This window comes from Aquarana catesbeiana, linkage group LG01 (genome assembly GCF_042186555.1).
Source record: "Aquarana catesbeiana isolate 2022-GZ linkage group LG01, ASM4218655v1, whole genome shotgun sequence".
Lineage (NCBI taxonomy): Eukaryota > Metazoa > Chordata > Amphibia > Anura > Ranidae > Aquarana > Aquarana catesbeiana.
Genome location: NC_133324.1, coordinates 549,637,360 through 549,655,616, shown reverse-complemented (window position 1 = coordinate 549,655,616; position 18,257 = coordinate 549,637,360). Strand labels below are relative to the sequence as shown.

The 18,257-nt window shown below is 44.0% G+C and overlaps 1 protein-coding gene across 3 annotated transcripts in view; it reads right to left on the bottom strand.

Annotated features, from left to right (window-relative positions):
- Nucleotides 1-18,257, bottom strand: part of SGTA (small glutamine rich tetratricopeptide repeat co-chaperone alpha) — an 80,256-nt gene that overhangs the window by 18,450 nt on the left and 43,549 nt on the right. For all 3 annotated transcript variants that reach the window (XM_073595600.1, XM_073595609.1, XM_073595592.1), the window contains 3 exons: nt 5,278-5,382; nt 5,050-5,188; nt 3,658-3,720 (listed from right to left, as the gene is read on the bottom strand). In XM_073595600.1, coding sequence (XP_073451701.1) covers nt 3,658-3,720; nt 5,050-5,188; nt 5,278-5,382 — 307 coding nt within the window. The remainder of the gene's footprint in view (nt 1-3,657; nt 3,721-5,049; nt 5,189-5,277; nt 5,383-18,257) is intronic.

The window sequence follows — 18,257 nt, the reverse complement described above, 5'->3', positions numbered from 1 at the left end:
GCACAACCTACCTCCCAAAGTCGCTTAATCACGGCACACAAAAAAAAAAACAAAAAAAAAAAAACCACAAGACACTCATCAAAATCAACTGCCCAAATTTCAATCCATGTATGGCTGGCTTAAAGCGTAACCTTATCCATAACAACTTGATAAAAAAAAAAAAAGTTCTTTAGCAAGGAACATACATTCCACGTTAATATTTATGCTACCAAAATGAGTGTGTGCTGTAAATTGTATCCAGCAAGGCCCTTATTTTTAATGTTTTATGTAGATAAACCTGCAAAAGGGGCCAGCCTGAAGTCATCTAGCAAGACTTCATCTTTTGACTAAAGCTCCACTTTAAATGGTTCTATGGGGACAGTTCAACAGCTGGGTGGCATCATTACCATTTCGCACCTTCATAAACTGTTTCTTTATTAAAGAAGAGAGGTGATAAGGGCGCTCTGGTGGAGGTGGGTAGCTGGTCAGAGGGATGATAGTGATGAGGCGCCTTTCTTTTCCTTCTTTATTAAAGAAGGCTGCCCTTTTGCTGAAGCCCAGAGCCCCTGAGCAGAAATGCATCATAAAGTGGAACTAAACCATCAATTTGTAACAGTTTAAAAAAAGTTACATTCCTGGAATGATGGGATTGCCCACTGCTTGTGTCCTCAACTGAACTGTCAAACCATCAAATGGCTGGTGTCATAACTGATCACATGTGCACAAACAAGGCAGTTGTGGATCAAAACAGAAGCAGCTTCCTTGGCTGTAAAGTATAGGAAGGTTTAATTCCACTTTAACCTGTTCCCTTCCACGCTATAGCTGAATGATGGCTACAGCGCAGACCTACATTGCCGGGATGCGATCCCAGCCCCTTACCGCATGATCAGCTGTCAGCCAATGATCACTGACAGCGCGAGGAGAAAAGAAAATCGATCACCGGCTTCTGCGAAAGGGACATCGGACCCGAAGAAGAGGCACAGCCGCCTAATCTGCGCCTGCCAGTGCCACCTGCCAGTACCCATACAGTGCATATCAGTGCCAACTATGCCCACGAGTGCCACCCATCAATGCCCACCAGTGGTGCCAATCAATGCCTCAGTGTCACCTATCAGTGCCCATCACTGTCACCCATCAGCGCCACCCTCAGTGCCTACCAGTGACCATCGGAGAAAAAATTACCCGTTTGCAAAATTTTATAACAAAATATAAAACGTTTTATTTTTTTTCTAAATTTTCGGTCTTCAAATAGCACCAAAAGAAAGCTCTATTTGTGGGAAAAAAAGGATAAAAATTTCATTTGGGTAAAGTGTAGTATGACCGCACAATTGTCATTCAAAGTATGACAGCACTGAAAGCTGAAAAATTGGTCTGGGCAGGAGGGGGGTGTTTAAGTGCCCAGTAAGCAAGTGGTTAAAGGCTGTCAGCAGATCGGCCTCTACAAATTTGGCAGTGCCTAAAAAGAGAGAGTAACCGAGCATGTGCAAAACAGGGTGAGGCAGTGTATTACTGGATTTTACACATTATAGGCCCTTATTTTTAAGGTTTTACGTAGCTATACCTGCTAAAGGGGCCAGCCTGAAGTCATCTAGCAGGACTTAATTTTCTGACTAAAGTTCCACTTTAAGGAGTTCTATCAGGACAGTTTAACAGCTGGGTGGCACCACTACCATTTCGCACCTCAAGAAACTACCAAATGAAGTTTAGCATGCAGAAATACAATTTCTTTACAACGCACCCTGAACAGAAAACCTGAGAGGAAAACACTTTATTGACTTTATGCAGAAAGCATTAGCCAGAGATCATGCTGAGACTGCACCAGCTCTTAGGAAAAGAGGAATGTTGTTACTTCCCATGCTTTGGCATGTACCATCCTTGCAAGCCTGAGCAGATCAGGATAGTCTTCGACTCAAATTCTCAATATGAAAGAAAGTGTTTCCCTCAACTATGTCATCTCTGGGCCTAATCTGAACAATCACCTTACAAGAGTTTTGGTCCGCTTCAGACAAGCCAACCAGTTGCTGTTATGGCCAACATTTAGAAAATGTTTCATTGTTTGAAAACACAACAGACATTTCCTCAGGTTCCGATGGTATCACAACAATGAACCCATCTCAATTCTCACTGATTCTATATTTGAACTGGTTAATCCTGAGTCAGATAAAAGGAAAATCAGCGATAATAGTTACACTAAACATTTCTGTTAAGTCAAAGATGAGGCCGACTCTCACCATTTTGAATGCCCTTTGAAGTGAAGTGGTCTTATGTTGTATGAGCTATCCATGTTGCTCAATTTGCAACCAATACCGAGGACAATAAAGTGTTTCATGGATGGCACATCTGTAAAGGGCCTCCCGCCATCGAAGAGATTATACGAGCAGAAAAGGTCATCATTAGGGTGTTCAACATGAAGTGTACTCACAAAAGATTGATAACATATCAAAAAAGGACTCAGCCCGCTCTACAAATTGAACCCAATGATCGATCACAACAAAATTACTTTGAGTTGGAAGTCACATACGAAAGACCAACCTGTTTAATAAGGAACAGAACCCCCTTATTGTTCCAGGTCGACATCACATCACTGCACTGCTGGTTCTATACCACAAAGAGCAGGTTCAGCACCTTGCCAATGTTTTCTGGAGTTGTTGGAAGGAGTACCTTTGCAACTTTCAAGGTCATGGCAAACGGCAGACCCAACCTACAAGTGTCTTGACAGTCTTCTTGAAAGAAAAGTATGCCCACAGCCATTGGCCAATGGGTCTCATTACAAAGACTGTGTCAACAAATGGTTGAAAGGCACAGTGTGACACAAGTCTATCAAGGAACTAATACTTCTTTTGCCAACGGTAAAGGATTTGTCTTCTAAACCAATGATTTGATGCAAGGGGAGGTAAAGGAGTATCTTACAGACACCAGTAAACTTTACAAGTTTTGCAGTATGTCAATGTTTGCATTATTTTTTCAGGTTCTATCCATTATTTTTTTTTACAGGCGTTTCCTGAATATTTTTCTCTTGCAAGGTTTGGACTTGATTCTCAATTGTTTAAAATTTGAAAGCATAGATTTCGACAGGGAGTATGTTACACATACATGGTTTGCCTTTAAATAATTTTGTCCCTTCCCTACCTCTAACTATGAGACGCTCTGTATAGTTAGTCCCACCCTCTTTTCAGTGTATCTTTAGTTTCTGTTCTGAACACATGTAATTGCTGGAGCTAGACAAACTATTACCTATCTGATCTTCATCTGTGAAGATCTGCTCTGGTTTTCAATTAAAGCTTTTTACGATCTGCAAGATATCATTTGGATCGAGTCACTGCCTGCTAACGCTGCCGAATTGTAATTTATAGCCATCTCACCACAACTGGATCAGTTATAGAGGTCACACTTGCAATGCTTAGTTTGGGGAAGCAGAGCAAGCTTTGAAAATGAAAGACAGGAGTAGGCTAGTTGCCATGCACAGCTGTCCCAGTTTTAATATATTGCCCTCACCCAGCTCTTATATACTGCAATATATATTTTATAAGCCACCCTACTCCAATAGGAGTACATTGAGGTGTATGCTATACACAGTTTTGATACCCTCATTTTCAAATCAAAAGAAGCAGTGTTGCATAATAAAATTTGTAGGAATAGGAGGGAAAAAAAAAAAAAAAAAAAAATCAGCTGACTTACCATACTCATAAAACTGGGATTGTTGAGCAGCCCGGCTAGATCAAAACCACCAGGAGCAGCCATCTGTAGTGGAAACAAACGGTCAGTTAATTTCCAATGACCAGGATTGCGCCAAGTATCAAAACTAGAGGTCGACCGATATGGGTTTTTCTCTGGCCGATGCCAAAGCCGATATTTAGAAATCGCGGTGGCCGATATATGATGCCGATTTTTTTGGGCCGATATATTAGGCCGATTTCTTTTTTTTTTTTTCCCTTCATCGCATAAAATCTAACAGTTAGACCCCTTTCACACTGGGGTGTTTTTCAGGCGCTTTTGGGCTAAAAATAGCGCCTGTAAAACGGCTCCCCTGCAGTCTATGTGAAAGCTCGAGTGCTTTCACACTGAGGCGATGCGCTGGCAGGATATTAAAAAAAAGTCCTGCAAGCGGCATCTTTGGAGCGGTGTATACCGCTCCTCCACCACTCCTGCCCATTGAAATGAATGCGCACCGCTGCCGAAGCACCTGCAAAACGTTTCGGCAGCAGCGCTTCAGGGGCGCATTTAACCCCTTCTTTGGCCGCTAGCTGGGTTATAAGCACCCCGCTAGCAGCCGAATAGCGCCGCTAAAATGACGGTAAAGCACCGCTAAAACTAACAGCGTTTTACCGTCAACGCATGCCCGCTCCAGTGTGAAAGCAGCCTTAAGTAATAAGTGATACAGAAAATTTTTTATATTTAAACATTTATTAAACAAAACAAACCTCCAAATCAGTTCACTTGTATGTATAATTTAGATTAAAAAAAAAATAACTATCTTAAATATTAAATACACAAAAACAGGTAATCAAAACTTTTGGACGAAAAAAAATGGGCTAACTTTACTGCTTTTTTTTTTTTTTTTTTTTATTTCATTAGTGTATTTTTTCAAAAAAAATTGCGTTTGAAAGACCGCTGCGCAAATACCGTGTGACATAAAATATTGCAACAACCGCTATTTTATTCCCTAGGGTCTCTGCTAGAAAAAATATATAATGTTTGGGGGTTCTAAGTGATTTTCTAGCAGAAAATACAGGATTTTTACTTGTAAGCAACAAGTGTCAGAAAAGATTTAGTCTTTAAATGGTTAAACTGAGAACTTCTCCACGGAGTTCAGTCTATTGATAAAAGAACCTGAAAGAGATACAATGAAGAGATACAATCAGACTTGGCAGGCTGCCCAGAGGAGGAGAGAAGAAAACTTCAGAAAACTTGCATTGACTTCTATTACAGAAGTAATTTGCAAGTCCCGCTGAAGGTATAATCGGCTTTTTTTTATCAGCACAATCGGCCAATGCCGATTAAGTAAAAAAAGCCAAATATCGGCCGATATATCGGTCGACCTCTAATCAAAACTAAAGCCAAGACACTTACTGGACTTGGAAGCTCCTTCATTTTCTGTTCAGCAATCTTAAGGTTTGATTTATAGGTATCGTTATCGGGATCCAGCTCCAGTGCTCTTTGGTAAAAGCTCACAGCTTCAGAGTGCTTGTTCAAACTTGAAAGTGCCAACCTGGAATCATAAAAGAAGAAGAAATACATGTGACAAAAAAGTAAGTTGTCAGCAAGTCTTACATAAATAAGCTTTTAACTTGCGCTTACCCCATTCTGCCATATGCTTTGCTGTAACCGGGGTCAATGGATATAGCTTCTTCACAGTCCCGTACAGCCCCAGCATAGTTTCCTATTTTACTGTAAGCTGCAGCCCTAAACAATGCAAAAAAGTTAGAGGTTAAATACATACTGAAGATACTGGATGAGTCAAGCTCCCCCATAGCGATGAATAGGATTGGCAGGAACATTTTCCTTACAATTTATGGGCTGCTCTGAGCAGGGTTACATAGTGAAGTTCGCTGGACGGGGAGAGAAGCAAACAATTTACCATGCAGGCTGTGCTCAGGGGGATTAATTAATGGACAACAGATACAGTTGTCCATTAAAAGAATGAATATTTAAAAAGACTATTCCAAGCACCATTGATAATATAGCAGTAAATTGAATCTTGTGATGAATTGTTGACAGAGCTGTAATGTATTACTAACCCATCACCTTTCTTGATTTCTGTGTTTAGAATGAAGGCATTGGCTAGCAGGAGGTGAAAAAATAAAATAAAAATTCACCTCCTGCCAAGATACGCCTTCACTCTAAACCCAGAGAAACCAGCAAGTGTATCTTTATTAATCCCAGAGTTCAGCTTTCTATGCAGCTTTTAAATCCCTGATAAATGTGGAAATGCTCTTAGCCCCTAAAACATGAAGGCAATTTTCTTCCATGCCCACATGCTTATAAATACAGTAAAATTACCTACATTTTGAATTTCAAGGCCAGTGGCGTGGCGCTTTCATTACTTTATTTTTTACAAACTGTAACAAAAAAAGCCAAAAGGGGTTCTAGCCTTCCCCTAATCTACTTTAATTTTCATCTGTGTTCCACACAGATTGCCATCTCCCCACAGGCACACAAGAGGCATATTACAAAAAAATAGGATTTTTATAACAGCTTACATGTAAAATCCTTTTCTTGGAGTACATCACGGGACACAGAGCCACAGTAATTACTATATGGGTTATATAGGCACCTTTAGGGGATGGACACTGGCACACCCTAGACAGGAAGTTCAACCCCCTATATAACCCCTCCCCTTACCGGGAGTACTTCAGTTTTGTAGCAAAGAAATACATGTGTTACCAGAAAGAGGGGAGGGACCTCTGTGTTCCGTGATGTACTCCAAGAAAAGGATTTTACAGGTAAGCTGTTATAAAAATCCTATTTTCTTTATCGTAAATCACGGGACACAGAGCCACAGTAATTACTGTATAGGATGTCCCAGAGCAATGCTATCTGAGGGGAGGGAGACACAAACAAAAGTAGGGTGCAATCAGACCTGAGGACCTACACTGCTGCCTGCAGCACACTGTGCCCAAAGGCGATATCCTCATGCCTTCTTACATCCACCTGATAGAATCCGGTGAATGTATGGACTGAAGACCAAGTTGCGGCCTTGCAGATGTGGGCCATGGAGGCCTGGTGATGCACTGCCCACAAAGCACTGACAGCCCTGGTGGAGTGCGCTTTGATTTGAAAAGGTGGAATTTTCCTCTTTAAACCATAAGCTTGATGAATTACTTGCCGAATCCACTTAGCAATAGTAGATTTCGACGCTGCCTGTCCTTTTCTAGGACCTTCAGGCAACACAAACAAAACATCCGTTTTTCAAATCTGAGCAGTCGCTTCCAAATAGATTTTGACTGCTCTTACTACATCCAGAGAATGTAGTGACTTTTCTTCCATAGAACAGGATTCTGGAAAAAAAAGAAGGTAGAACAATATCCTGGTTTATATGAAAACCTGAAGCCGCCTTTGGCAGAAAGCTAGGATGAGGACGCAATACTACACTATCCTTGTGAATAATTAAATATGGCTCTTTACAAGAAAGAGCAGCCAATTCAGATACCCTTCTTGCAGAAGATATGGCTACCAGAAAAACTAGCTTCCTTGTCAAAAGGACCAAGGGAATATGTCATATCGGCTCAAAAGGCTGTTTCTGTAATGCTGATAGAACTAAATTCAAGTCCCAAGGGTTCAAGGGTGACCTAACCGGTGGATAAAGCCGCGTTCCCCCTGTATAAAGCTACGGACCAAAGAATGAGAAGCAAGTGGTCGTTGAAACAATACCGATAAAGCCGAGACCTGGCCTTTAATAGTACTCAAGGCCAGCTTCATCTCTAACCCCATTTGCAGAAAGGCAAGGATTCTATCTATAACATACTTTCTAGGATGCCAACCTCTGGATTCACACCAGGAAACATATGCCTTCCAGACTCTATAATAAAAATTACCCTGGAAGCTGGCTTCCTTGCATTAATCAATGTAGATGTCACTGAGCCTGAAAGCCCACGATTCTTCAGAATGTGGGTTTCAATAGCCAAACCGTTAAACTTAGCGTTTGTAAGGTAGAATGGAACACTGGTCCCTGCGATAGCAGGTCTGGACGTGGTGGTAGGGTCCATGGGGCCCCTACCGTCATCTTTACGATCTCTGCATACCAAGATCTTCTGGGCCACAAGAACTACCGACTTCCTTTCCTGCTTGATCCTGCAAAGTAGTCAGGGTAGCAGCAGAATAGGAGGGAATACATAAAATCAGTGAGAATTGATCCCACGAGGTCACCAACGCATCTGTTCCGTATGCGAGTGGATCCCTTGTTCTTGATACAAAGTTGTCGACTTTATTGTTGAACCTGGACGCAAACAGATCTACGACCGGGATCCCCCATCTTTGGCATATAGCCAGGAAGATGTCGGGGTGAAGAGACCATTCCCCCGAGAACAACTGCTGAAGACTTTAGTCTGCCTGCCAATTCTCTACCCCTGGAATGAAGATTGCCGATATGCACGGCACATGCTTTTCTGCCCAGGTTAGGATATGGTTTACCTCTCCCTGGGCTGCATGACTTCTGGTGCCCCCTTGGTGATTGATATAAGCCACTGCTGTGGCATTGTTGGATTGAATCCTGACAGGACAATTCCACAACCTGAATGTCCAGGCCTTTAAGGCTAGGTGCGCTGCCCGAATCTCTAGAATGTTGATGGGCAAGGTCCTTTCGGTTCTGGACCATTTCCTTTGGACAGTCACCTCTTCCAGGACTGCTCCCCAACCCGAAAGGCTGGCATCTGTTTCCACCTTCAAGGTAACCGGTAAGAAGGATTTCCCCTTCCGCAGATTCTCGGACGAACGCATCGGAAAATCTAGCACTTGGACCTTCTTGTTCCAGGCAGACAGGATACTGTTTTGCAGCAGTCTCGAATGAAACTGAGCAAAGAGAACCGCTTCGATTGAAGCCACCATCTTTCCCAACAACCGCATGCAAAGGCGAATAGAAGGACCCTTCTTTGCCCTGACCACCTGAACCAGTTCCTTTATGGCGCTGATCTTTGCCTGGGGTAAACACACACTCTTCTGGGCTGTATCTATAACCAGACCCAAGTACTCTAGTCTTCTTACTGGCTTTAAAGAAGATTTCTCTAGGTTGAGGACCCAACCTAGGTATTCCAGGTAGTTGACTGTGGTGACCATGCTTTGGTCTAAGCGGGCTACCGACCAGTCTATCAAAAGCAGGTAATCTAGGTATGCTATAATTGTTATACCTCGAGTCCTTAATCTGGCCAGAGGAAGGGCCAGAAGTTTTGTAAATACCCAAGGTGCAGTAGCTAGACCGAAAGGCAGAGCTACAAACTGAAAAAGTTTTTCCACTTCGAAACGCAGATATTTCTGGTGAGCGGGGAAAAATAGGTACATACAGGTATGCATCTTTGATGTCGACTGACACCAGAAGTTCCCCCTCCTTGTAGGATGGAGACTACTAAACGGATTGATTCCATGCAAAAAAAGCGGATTTTCAGGAACCAGTTTAGATCTTTGAGACCTAGAATGGGTCTGACATCCCCATTTGGTTTAGGCATCATGAAAAGGTTTGATTAAAACCCCAACCCCTGCTCTTCCATGGGGACCACCATGATCACTTATTGCGACAAAAGTCGGTCTAACGCTTGAAAGAAAGACTTCCCAAAGATCCAGAGAAAAAGAATATTTGACCTGAGGAAACGAGGAGACGAGAATTCTCGGAACTCTAGTTTGTAACCTAGAGCTATTGTGGAGACCACCCATCTGTCTTGAAATTCTTCCTGCCAGACCCATTGAGAACTGCAGAATTCTTCCGCCCACATGAACGAGCGGGGGCATCCCTTCATAGAGAGGCTTTAGCGTTCTGTCTTGCAGGTTTGCTCCCCCAGGACTTCTTTTGTCCCTGTGGTTGACCCTGAGGTTTACCTTTTGAACCCGACAGTGGAGGCCGTTGCGATTGCCTGGAGGCTGATGCCCCTGGCACTGGAGAAAGAGCCAGTTTAAATGGAGGGACATTTACTTTTTTTTCTTAACTAGCAAAAGGGTACTTATCCCACTTGATATCTTTTGGATATATTTGTCCAAATCATCCCCAAACAGCTATTCACTGCGGAAAGGAAAACCAGTCAGGGGCTTTTTGCATGGCGCTTCGGCTGACCAACTTTTCAACCATGGGAGTCTACGCATATGTACCAACCAAGCGTAAGGCGAGAGGGTTTGAAGAATAGAATCTCTGATTGCGTCAATTGCAAAACACAAAGCCGCTGGCTGCTCTGCTAAATCCTGGGCCTGCTGTTCAGGGAAAACCTTAAGCACCTGTTTCAAATGGTCTCTCAAGGATTGACATACCCCAATTGCTGCCATTGTAGGTTGAGCCACTGAACCTGCCAAGGAGAAAATGTTTAACAGGAATTCCAATATTTTATCAGTTGGATCCCAAGAATTTGTGCATTGTCCGGACAAGTCAAATTTTTATTCACAGAGGATATAGCAGCGTCAATTGCTGGTATCCTCCACATTTTAGTAAATTTGACCATAGGATAAAGTGTTGAAAACTTTTAAGGGGGGAAAAAATGCTTATCTGGGTGATCCCACTCAGAATACATAAGCTTTTCCAGCAATTAATGGACAGGAAAGGCACGCAAAGCCTGAGGAGGTTTTAGTGAACCCAAAGAAGTGGGCTTTTCAACCGACTCGGTTAAGGGTAGCTTAAATGAGCAGACCATTTCAGTAAGAGATTGCACCAGCAATTTCTCAGCTTGTGAAGCTGAAGAATGTCCTACCCCACTTGATTCCTCGGAAGAGGAGTCATCAGTCTCTTCACGGTCCCGAGGGGGATTAATCTTCCCTCTCCCACTGTTCCTCTGTTTGAGGATCCTTTGTAGTAGAAGGGGACCTAATGCGTTTTCTTCCACTCGGTGAAGATGTAATTAAAGCCGTTAATCTTTCCTCTAATCCAATCATGGCTGAGGAAAAAACCTCCTCAGTAATATATACAGGGGCTGAACTGTCAGAAGCAATTGCAACCCCTGATGAGCCCGATGACTCACTCTGACCAGCCTCCCTAGGCCTTTCAGGGGGGGATGGTGTTGCAGAGGGAGGCTGAGAGACTGAAGGCGACCCCTTTGTGCTCTTGTCTTTTGAGGCGTTTGTACCTCTCCCTCTGGTCATAGTGCCAAGCGCAAATGCAGAGGTAAAAAAGCACCCACTGCTAAGCCAATAGTCCAGCAACTGCCGCTGCTATTAATGCTCAGGCTGATGCAAAATAAATAAACGTTCCCTGGGAATGCCTGTGTCACCAGCACTCACATGCCCCCGTCTACTCTGTGTCCCTCTGTCAGCTGAACGCATCTGAAAAAAGGCGCACTTTATAGTAGACACAGTCCTGCGTTGGTGAATGTCTGAGGTATGTCAACTCCGCGCTAAGCCCCGTCCCCTTCGTCCGACTTCCCACCACGCCCCCCCCCCCCCCCCCACTTTTATTTTTTTTCAAAAAAAAAAAAAAAAAGATTGTTGTCCCGCACAAGCGGGCTCCATTCCGACCGGATCGCATGTGGAGGAGAGCTGAAGGACGGAGAGCTGTGGTAATGGCAGTGGGAGCGGCGCGGCATACTGCCGACTGGCCCATGCTCCCTCTGCCTCCTGGAGAAGAGTTACCTCTGTCCAGGTGGGGGGACATTTGAAAGAAAGAAAAAAAAAAAACCCCTTCCCACGTCCTACCTGGGTTTGGGCTGGAGGAAGCTTGCAGCTTGTATGGACACAGAGAGAGACAGACAAGCATGGAAACAGGTACATGCTCTTGACAGCCCCCGGTGGCGACTTTAGGCATGACAACATTTATTTAACCACTTCAATACCAGGCACTTATACACCTTCCTGTCCAAGCAAATTTTCAGCTTTCAGCGCTGTCGCAATTTGAATGACAATTGCACGGTCATGCAACACTGTACCCAAACAAATTTATCATTTTGTTCCCAAATAGAGCTTTCTTTTGGTGGTATTTGATCACCTCTGTGATTTTTATTTTTTGCGCAACAAATAAAAAAGACATAAAATTTAGAAAAGGAAAAAAAAAAAAAAAAAAAAGTTTGTTGCTGTTAAAATTTTTTGTAAATAAGTAACTTTTCTTCTTCAATGACTGGCACTGATATGGGTGGCACCGATGACCGGCACTTATGGGTGGCACTGATGGTCACTGAGAGGTGGCACTGATGGGCATCACTTGTCTGTACTGATCCATGTTTCCAGTCAGTGCCCATTTGTGCGCACTGATTGGCATGTATTGGGCATTTTTTTTATATGTGGATGGCAATGGGTACATACGCCCAGTCAGGATAACTGAACCAATAGCAAAATGATGGCCGGGCGGAAAGTGGTTAAAGGAGAAAACCCACAAGAACTAGAAAAATTGCTTAGGAATCTCCCTCACCTTATCCAGCTGCAGGGTTCTGTGGTAAAAACAGACAGACCCAATCTGTCTGGTATTACCACAGAACCCTGCAGCTGGATAAGGTGAGGGAGATTCCTAAGCAATTTTTCTAGTTCTTGTGGGTTTTCTCCTTTAATCACTTTCCGCCCGGCCATCATTTTGCTATTGGTTCAGTTATCCTGACTGGGCATCATAAGGGCGTATGTACCCCATGGCCATCCACATATAAAAGAAAATTCCCAATACATGCCAATCAGTGCACACAAATGGGCACTGACTGGAAACATTATGGATCAGTACAGACAAGTGATGCCCAGCAATGCCACCCATCAGTGTCATCAGTGAAAAAAAACAAGCACCAGATCCCGGGGTCAAACTCTCTAAAAAGAGAAGTGTTACAGGCAAGACCTCATTTCTTCCGCCACGAGGCCGGGGACCATTCAATTCAGCCTGAAAAGACACTTTGAATGGATCCGGTTGCATGGCTTGCCCCAAAGTATTTTTCCAGCGGAGCTCAGCACAGTACATCTTTACTCGTGACCAACACCTAAGATGCTCTGTGTCCCGTGATGTACGATTAAGAAATGTTTAACAGGAATTCCAATTTTCTATCAGTTGGATCCCTAAGCATTTGAGCATTGTCAACCGGACAAGTCAAACTTATATTTACAGAGGATATAGCAGCGTCAATTGCTGGTATACCCCACATCTTTGTAAATTTTTCCTCCATAGGATAAAGAGTTGAAAACTTTTTAGGAGGGAAAAAATGCTTATCTGGGTGATCCCACTCCGAATACATAAGCTTTTCCAGCAATGAATGGACAGGAAAGGCACACAAAGCTTGAGGAGGCTTTAGTGAACCCAAACAAGAAGTGGTCTTTTCAACCGACTCAGTTAAGGGTAGCCTTACAATTTCAGTAAGAGATTGCACCAGCAATTTCTCAGCCTGTGAAGTCTGTGGAGTCATCAGTCTCTTTACGGTCTCCTGAGGGGGATTTATCTCCCCCTTCCCACAGTTCCTCTGTTTGAGGGTCCTGGGTGGTAGAAGGGGACCTAATGCGTTTTTTCTTCCACTCTGGGAAGATGTTATTAAAGCTGCTAATGTTTCTTCCAATCATGGCTAAGGAGAAAACCTCCTCAGTAATATATACAGGGGCTGAAACGTCGGAAGCAGTTGCAACCCTTGACAACCACGATGGCTTACTCTGACCAGCCACCCTAGGCCTTTCAGGGGGGGATGGTGTTGCAGAGACAGGGTCCTCAGAGACTGAGGGAGATCCCTTTGAGCCCCTGTTCTTTGGGGTATTTGTACCTCCCCTTCTGCCCACAGTGCTAAGCATAAATGCAGAGGTACTACCAAAAATGCACCCATTGCTGAGCAAATAGTTCAGCAACTGCCGCTGCTATTAAAGCTCAGCCTGATGCTAAGTAAATGTTCCTTGGGAATGCCTGTGTCACCAACACTCACATGCCCCCGTCTGCTCTGCGTCCCTCCGTCAGCTGAATGCACCTGCAAAAGGTGCACTTCTAGCATACACAGTCAACGTTGAGGTACGTCAACGCCACACTAAGCCCCCCTCCCCACTTTTCAAATAAGAAAGCCTTCTGCGAGAGCGGGCCTCCGATCCGACCGCATTGGCATGTGGAGAGGGGTGGGGTGGAGGAGAGGCTGATGGACGAAAACCGCCATGCTGTGGCAGCAGGAGCGGCGAGGCATAGAGCCGACTGATCTGGGCTCCCTCGGCCTCCTGGAGAGAGAAAAAAAAAAAAGGAAGAGATACTCCTGCCCAGGTGGGGGATGTTTTTTTTTTAAACAAGATTTTTATTGAGCATATTAACATGTTACATCACATTTTGTAAACAATGGGTCATTGTACATCTCATTAAACGATAACATGTTACCTCTACACATATGGCTCATCCAGTTACACATGCTTTGTAGTTATTGCTTTCAATATGAAGACCATCTTTTACCTCAGTCAGCCTAATTATGTTGCTCTTCTTTTTTTTTTTTTTTTTTTTTTTTTTAATTATAATAAACAGCTCTTTATTTATATGCATATCATATTTTACTAGAAAACCGCTCAGAAAAAGAGCACCTGGATAATCAACATAGATATTGAAACTTTGGCTTCAACCAGAGAGAAAACAGACTCTCAAAAGCCCTCTTCCATGTACAAACTCCCTCCCCTCCCTTCCCATCCCCCCTCATTATTTTTCTACCTCTAATGTTGTATGCATCCATTCTTTTAATACTCCACTGTCCACCCTCCTCATCACCTAAAGATTTTCTGCGCCACCGCTCTTCTCCTCTCCTACCGATAAGGTATTTTTGGATTCAGTCCACCTCCACCACACTTTCCTAAATTTTTTGGGGGCTTCTCTCGCTTCATATGTCATTTTATACATAAGTACATCATCATTTATTATTTTTATCCACATTCCCAGGTTGAGTTGTTCACCATGAATCCATCGTCGGGCGATCAGTTTTCTCACCCCAAAGTAGAGAAGTCTAAGGAATAATTTAGTATTTGTATTTATCTCTTCCTGATCAAAAATTCCCAACAGGCACCTCATGGGAGAGCATATGTTAGGAAGACCAAAGTGGTCAGATATGAACTCAGTCACCTGAGACCACAAAGGTCTTATCTTAGGGCAATCCCATACCATATGAAGGAAAGTTCCCTCCTCTCCCTTACATTTATGACATTCCGGGTTATCTTTTTTGTGCATTTTAAATAGTCTAGTCGGAGTGTAGTACATTTGGTGTAGATATCTAAGCTGTATCATTCTATCCGTGGAGGAAATCACCGACACAAGATATGTATCGAGTACCTCCTGCCACAGTTCCTCAGTCAGTTCCGGAATGAAAGTCGTCCACCTACTTCTGGTCCTAGCGGTCAAGTCAGGTCCCCCCAATCTAATCTCCTTATAGTATCTAGATATACGCTTGGTCGGCTCGGGATCTATCAGGACTTTTTCCAGGGTTGTGTTTTGTACCTTTACCTCCCCTCTCCCGAACTGGGCTGTCGCTGCATGTTGCAATTGGGTATATCTGAACTGCCATGTCCTAGGTACACCAAACTGCTCCCTCAGTTGTGTGAAGGTCAATAGTCTACCATCCTGATAAATGTGATGTAAATATTTTATCCCAAATTTGGCCCATCCATGTCCATCTTCCAATTTGCAGAACTCTTGTAGAGATTTATTGTACCAAAGGGGACAATTAGGTGATAACCATAGCGGGTCATCCATTATTTTCTGCGCACAGAGATGGAACACCTTACCAGGTAGTGCCATAACTGATCCCATCTCTCTCCCTGGTATCTCTTTTCTAAACAAGATGTTCAGCAATGTCTCCTGAGATGTGGCAACAGCCGCCTCTAGTAGAGTAGTGGCATTAGGTATCTGTGGAAAACATCGCCAGTGCAAAAATGTCATTTGGGATGCAAAGAAATAGGATCTCATGTCCGGCATAGCCAGTCCCCCCCGGGTTGTTGGTAGTTTCAGGATTGCTAGGGATAACCTGGGTGCCCTGGTTCCCCACAAGAAATCAATCACAATGGAGTCTATGCGTTTAAAAGTTTTCACCGAGACATATACAGGTGAGTTCGATAGAACGTACAACAGCTTTGGCAGGACAATCATTTTAAATAGGTTTATACGACCCATCACTGTCAATGGCATATTCCTCCACCGTTGTACCTTCTCACGAAGAACCTCCACTACCGGTCTCAGGTTAAAATCTAAATATCCTGCAATGGGAAATTGAATCACCACTCCCAGATATTTAAAGGACTGGGATAATTGAATGGGGGATTCCGCCGGGACCCTCACTGTGTCATCTATAGCAAACAGGGATGATTTGCTCCAGTTGATACGGAACCCAGAGTAGTCTCCGAATTCCTGTATCAGCCGGAAGGCCGTGGATAATGAAGGGCCCGGGTCTTGGAGATACAAAAGCATGTCATCCGCATAAAGGGAGACTCGCTCCTCAATCCCCCCCACCCGAAGTCCATTCAGATGGGGAGTATCCCTTATCTTTGCCGCGAGTGGCTCTATGGCCAAAGCAAAAAGAAGGGGGGACAGTGGGCACCCCTGTCTGGTCCCCCGGAAAACAGAGAAGGGCTCGGATATGATACCATTCACCCTCACCCTGATCAGTGGGTCAGCGTACAACAGCCTCACCCAGGATATAAATATAGGCCCGAATCCCAATATCTCCAGGAGACCAAACAGATAGGCCCACTCGACCGAATCAAAGGCCTTCTTGGTGTCCAAGGAGGCCACTACCCTCTCCCCGGAATTTTCATGATCCGTCTGTAGATTAATAAATAACCTTCTAACATTCATTTGTGCACAACGCCCTTGTATAAAGCCTGTCTGATCCGGGTTGACTAATTTTAACACCACCGACTGCAGTCTCCCCGCCAATACTTTTGCTAGTATCTTGGTGTCGACATTCATCAATGAGATGGGTCTATAGGATTCACATTCTTTAGGATCTTTACCCCCTTTATGTATCAGAACTACCAAGGCCTCTCTCATAGAGGGGGGAAGTTTTCCCTCCCGTCGTGCATTCAGGAACACTTGCAATAATCGGGGCGCCAGCCCACCCCTAAAAGTTTTATAGCACTCCGAGGGTATACCATCTAGTCCTGGAGATTTCCTAGGGGCAAAAGAAGCTATCGCCCCCGCCACCTCTTCCACAGATATGTCAGCCTCCAGCTCTGCACGATCTAAATTTGTTAACTTAGGGAGATCAATATCGCTTAGATAAGTTTTTAAGGTGTCCCCGCCCGGTGGGATACATGACTTATAGAGTTCGTTATAAAATTGAACAAAGACCTGTAGTACACCCTCGGAGTCACTCACCTCTACCCCACCCTTACCATAAATACTCGTTATACAGATGGGTGTGTATTCTGGTCGCGCCAGATATGCCAATAGTCTACTATTCTTATCCCCAAATTCAAAGATACGTCTACGTTGCGCAAGTCCAAGTTTGGTAGTCTGGTCAGTCAGTATTTCCTTGTATGCCCGTGTCTTATCCTGGAGAGTACACAAACCCTCTCTAGTTGGTCTCCTAACGTATTCTGCCTCAGCTAGAGATACCTCCCGTTCCCTGTCTATTATTGAAGATGCCAGTTGCTTCTTGAAGCTAGCCACCTCCGTCATGAACACCCCTCTTAGAGTAGCTTTGAATGCCTCCCACTTTATTAGTTCAGAGCCAACTTCCTTATTCTCCTTCCAGAATCGCTGAATAGTCTCATTACATTTAATTTTAATATATTCCTCCTGCAACCAGCTAGCCTCCATCCTCCAATGTCTGATACCTTGCCTCTGACCCAATATAATATCTACTAGTAGGGGTGAATGGTCCGAGTGCACTCTAGGTAAGTACCTCGCCCCAGCCACCAATTGCAGTCCCTCAGACTCAACTAATGCCATGTCTATCCTAGATAGTGTTTTATGTGTCTCAGAATAGCAAGAGTATTCCCTGATCTCTGGGTGTCTCGCTCGCCATGCATCATAGAAGCCATGTGTTGACATCCACTTTGCAAGCGGTGTTGGGGTTCTCGGCGGTGCATCCAACCTGTCCATTGTCGGATCCACCACCGCATTCAAATCCCCCAAGATAAAAATCCTCCCTTCCGCTATCTCAAAAGTCGCTTGAAGCACATCATCCAAATGAGACAGGGAGAAGGGAGGTGGGACATATAAGTTCACAAAGGTCATGAATCTGTTATGCACCTTTATCACGGTAACAACATATCTACCCTTGATATCCGTTTTTATTGCATGAATACATATAGGTAGAGATTTAGCCACCAGCGTGGACACTCCCCTAGCAAATGAAGAGTAACTTGCATGATAAGCCCCAGCAATATGCGCCCTTTTTAAGGAGAGAGTCCTGGAGCCCTGCAGATGCGTCTCCTGCAACAGTATCAAATGCGGTTTATATTTTTTTAGGTAATCAAAGACCAGTGATCTTTTAAATTTGGAGTTGAGACCTCTAACGTTCCAGGAGATCACCCTAAGGTTCACAGCCATAGTGGATAAAGCAAGAATCTCCCCCCCTCCCCATCCTTCCCTCTCCCATCTGTCAGGTATGGCACCCCCCAGGGCTCCAGCACCCCCCCTCCCCATCCTGGTGAGCAGCAGCATAGAAGGCAGACAGTAGACAGCAAAAGTGAACTTAAAATCATGAGCATACATAAAGCATAATAATGTTTTTCCCCAATACTTC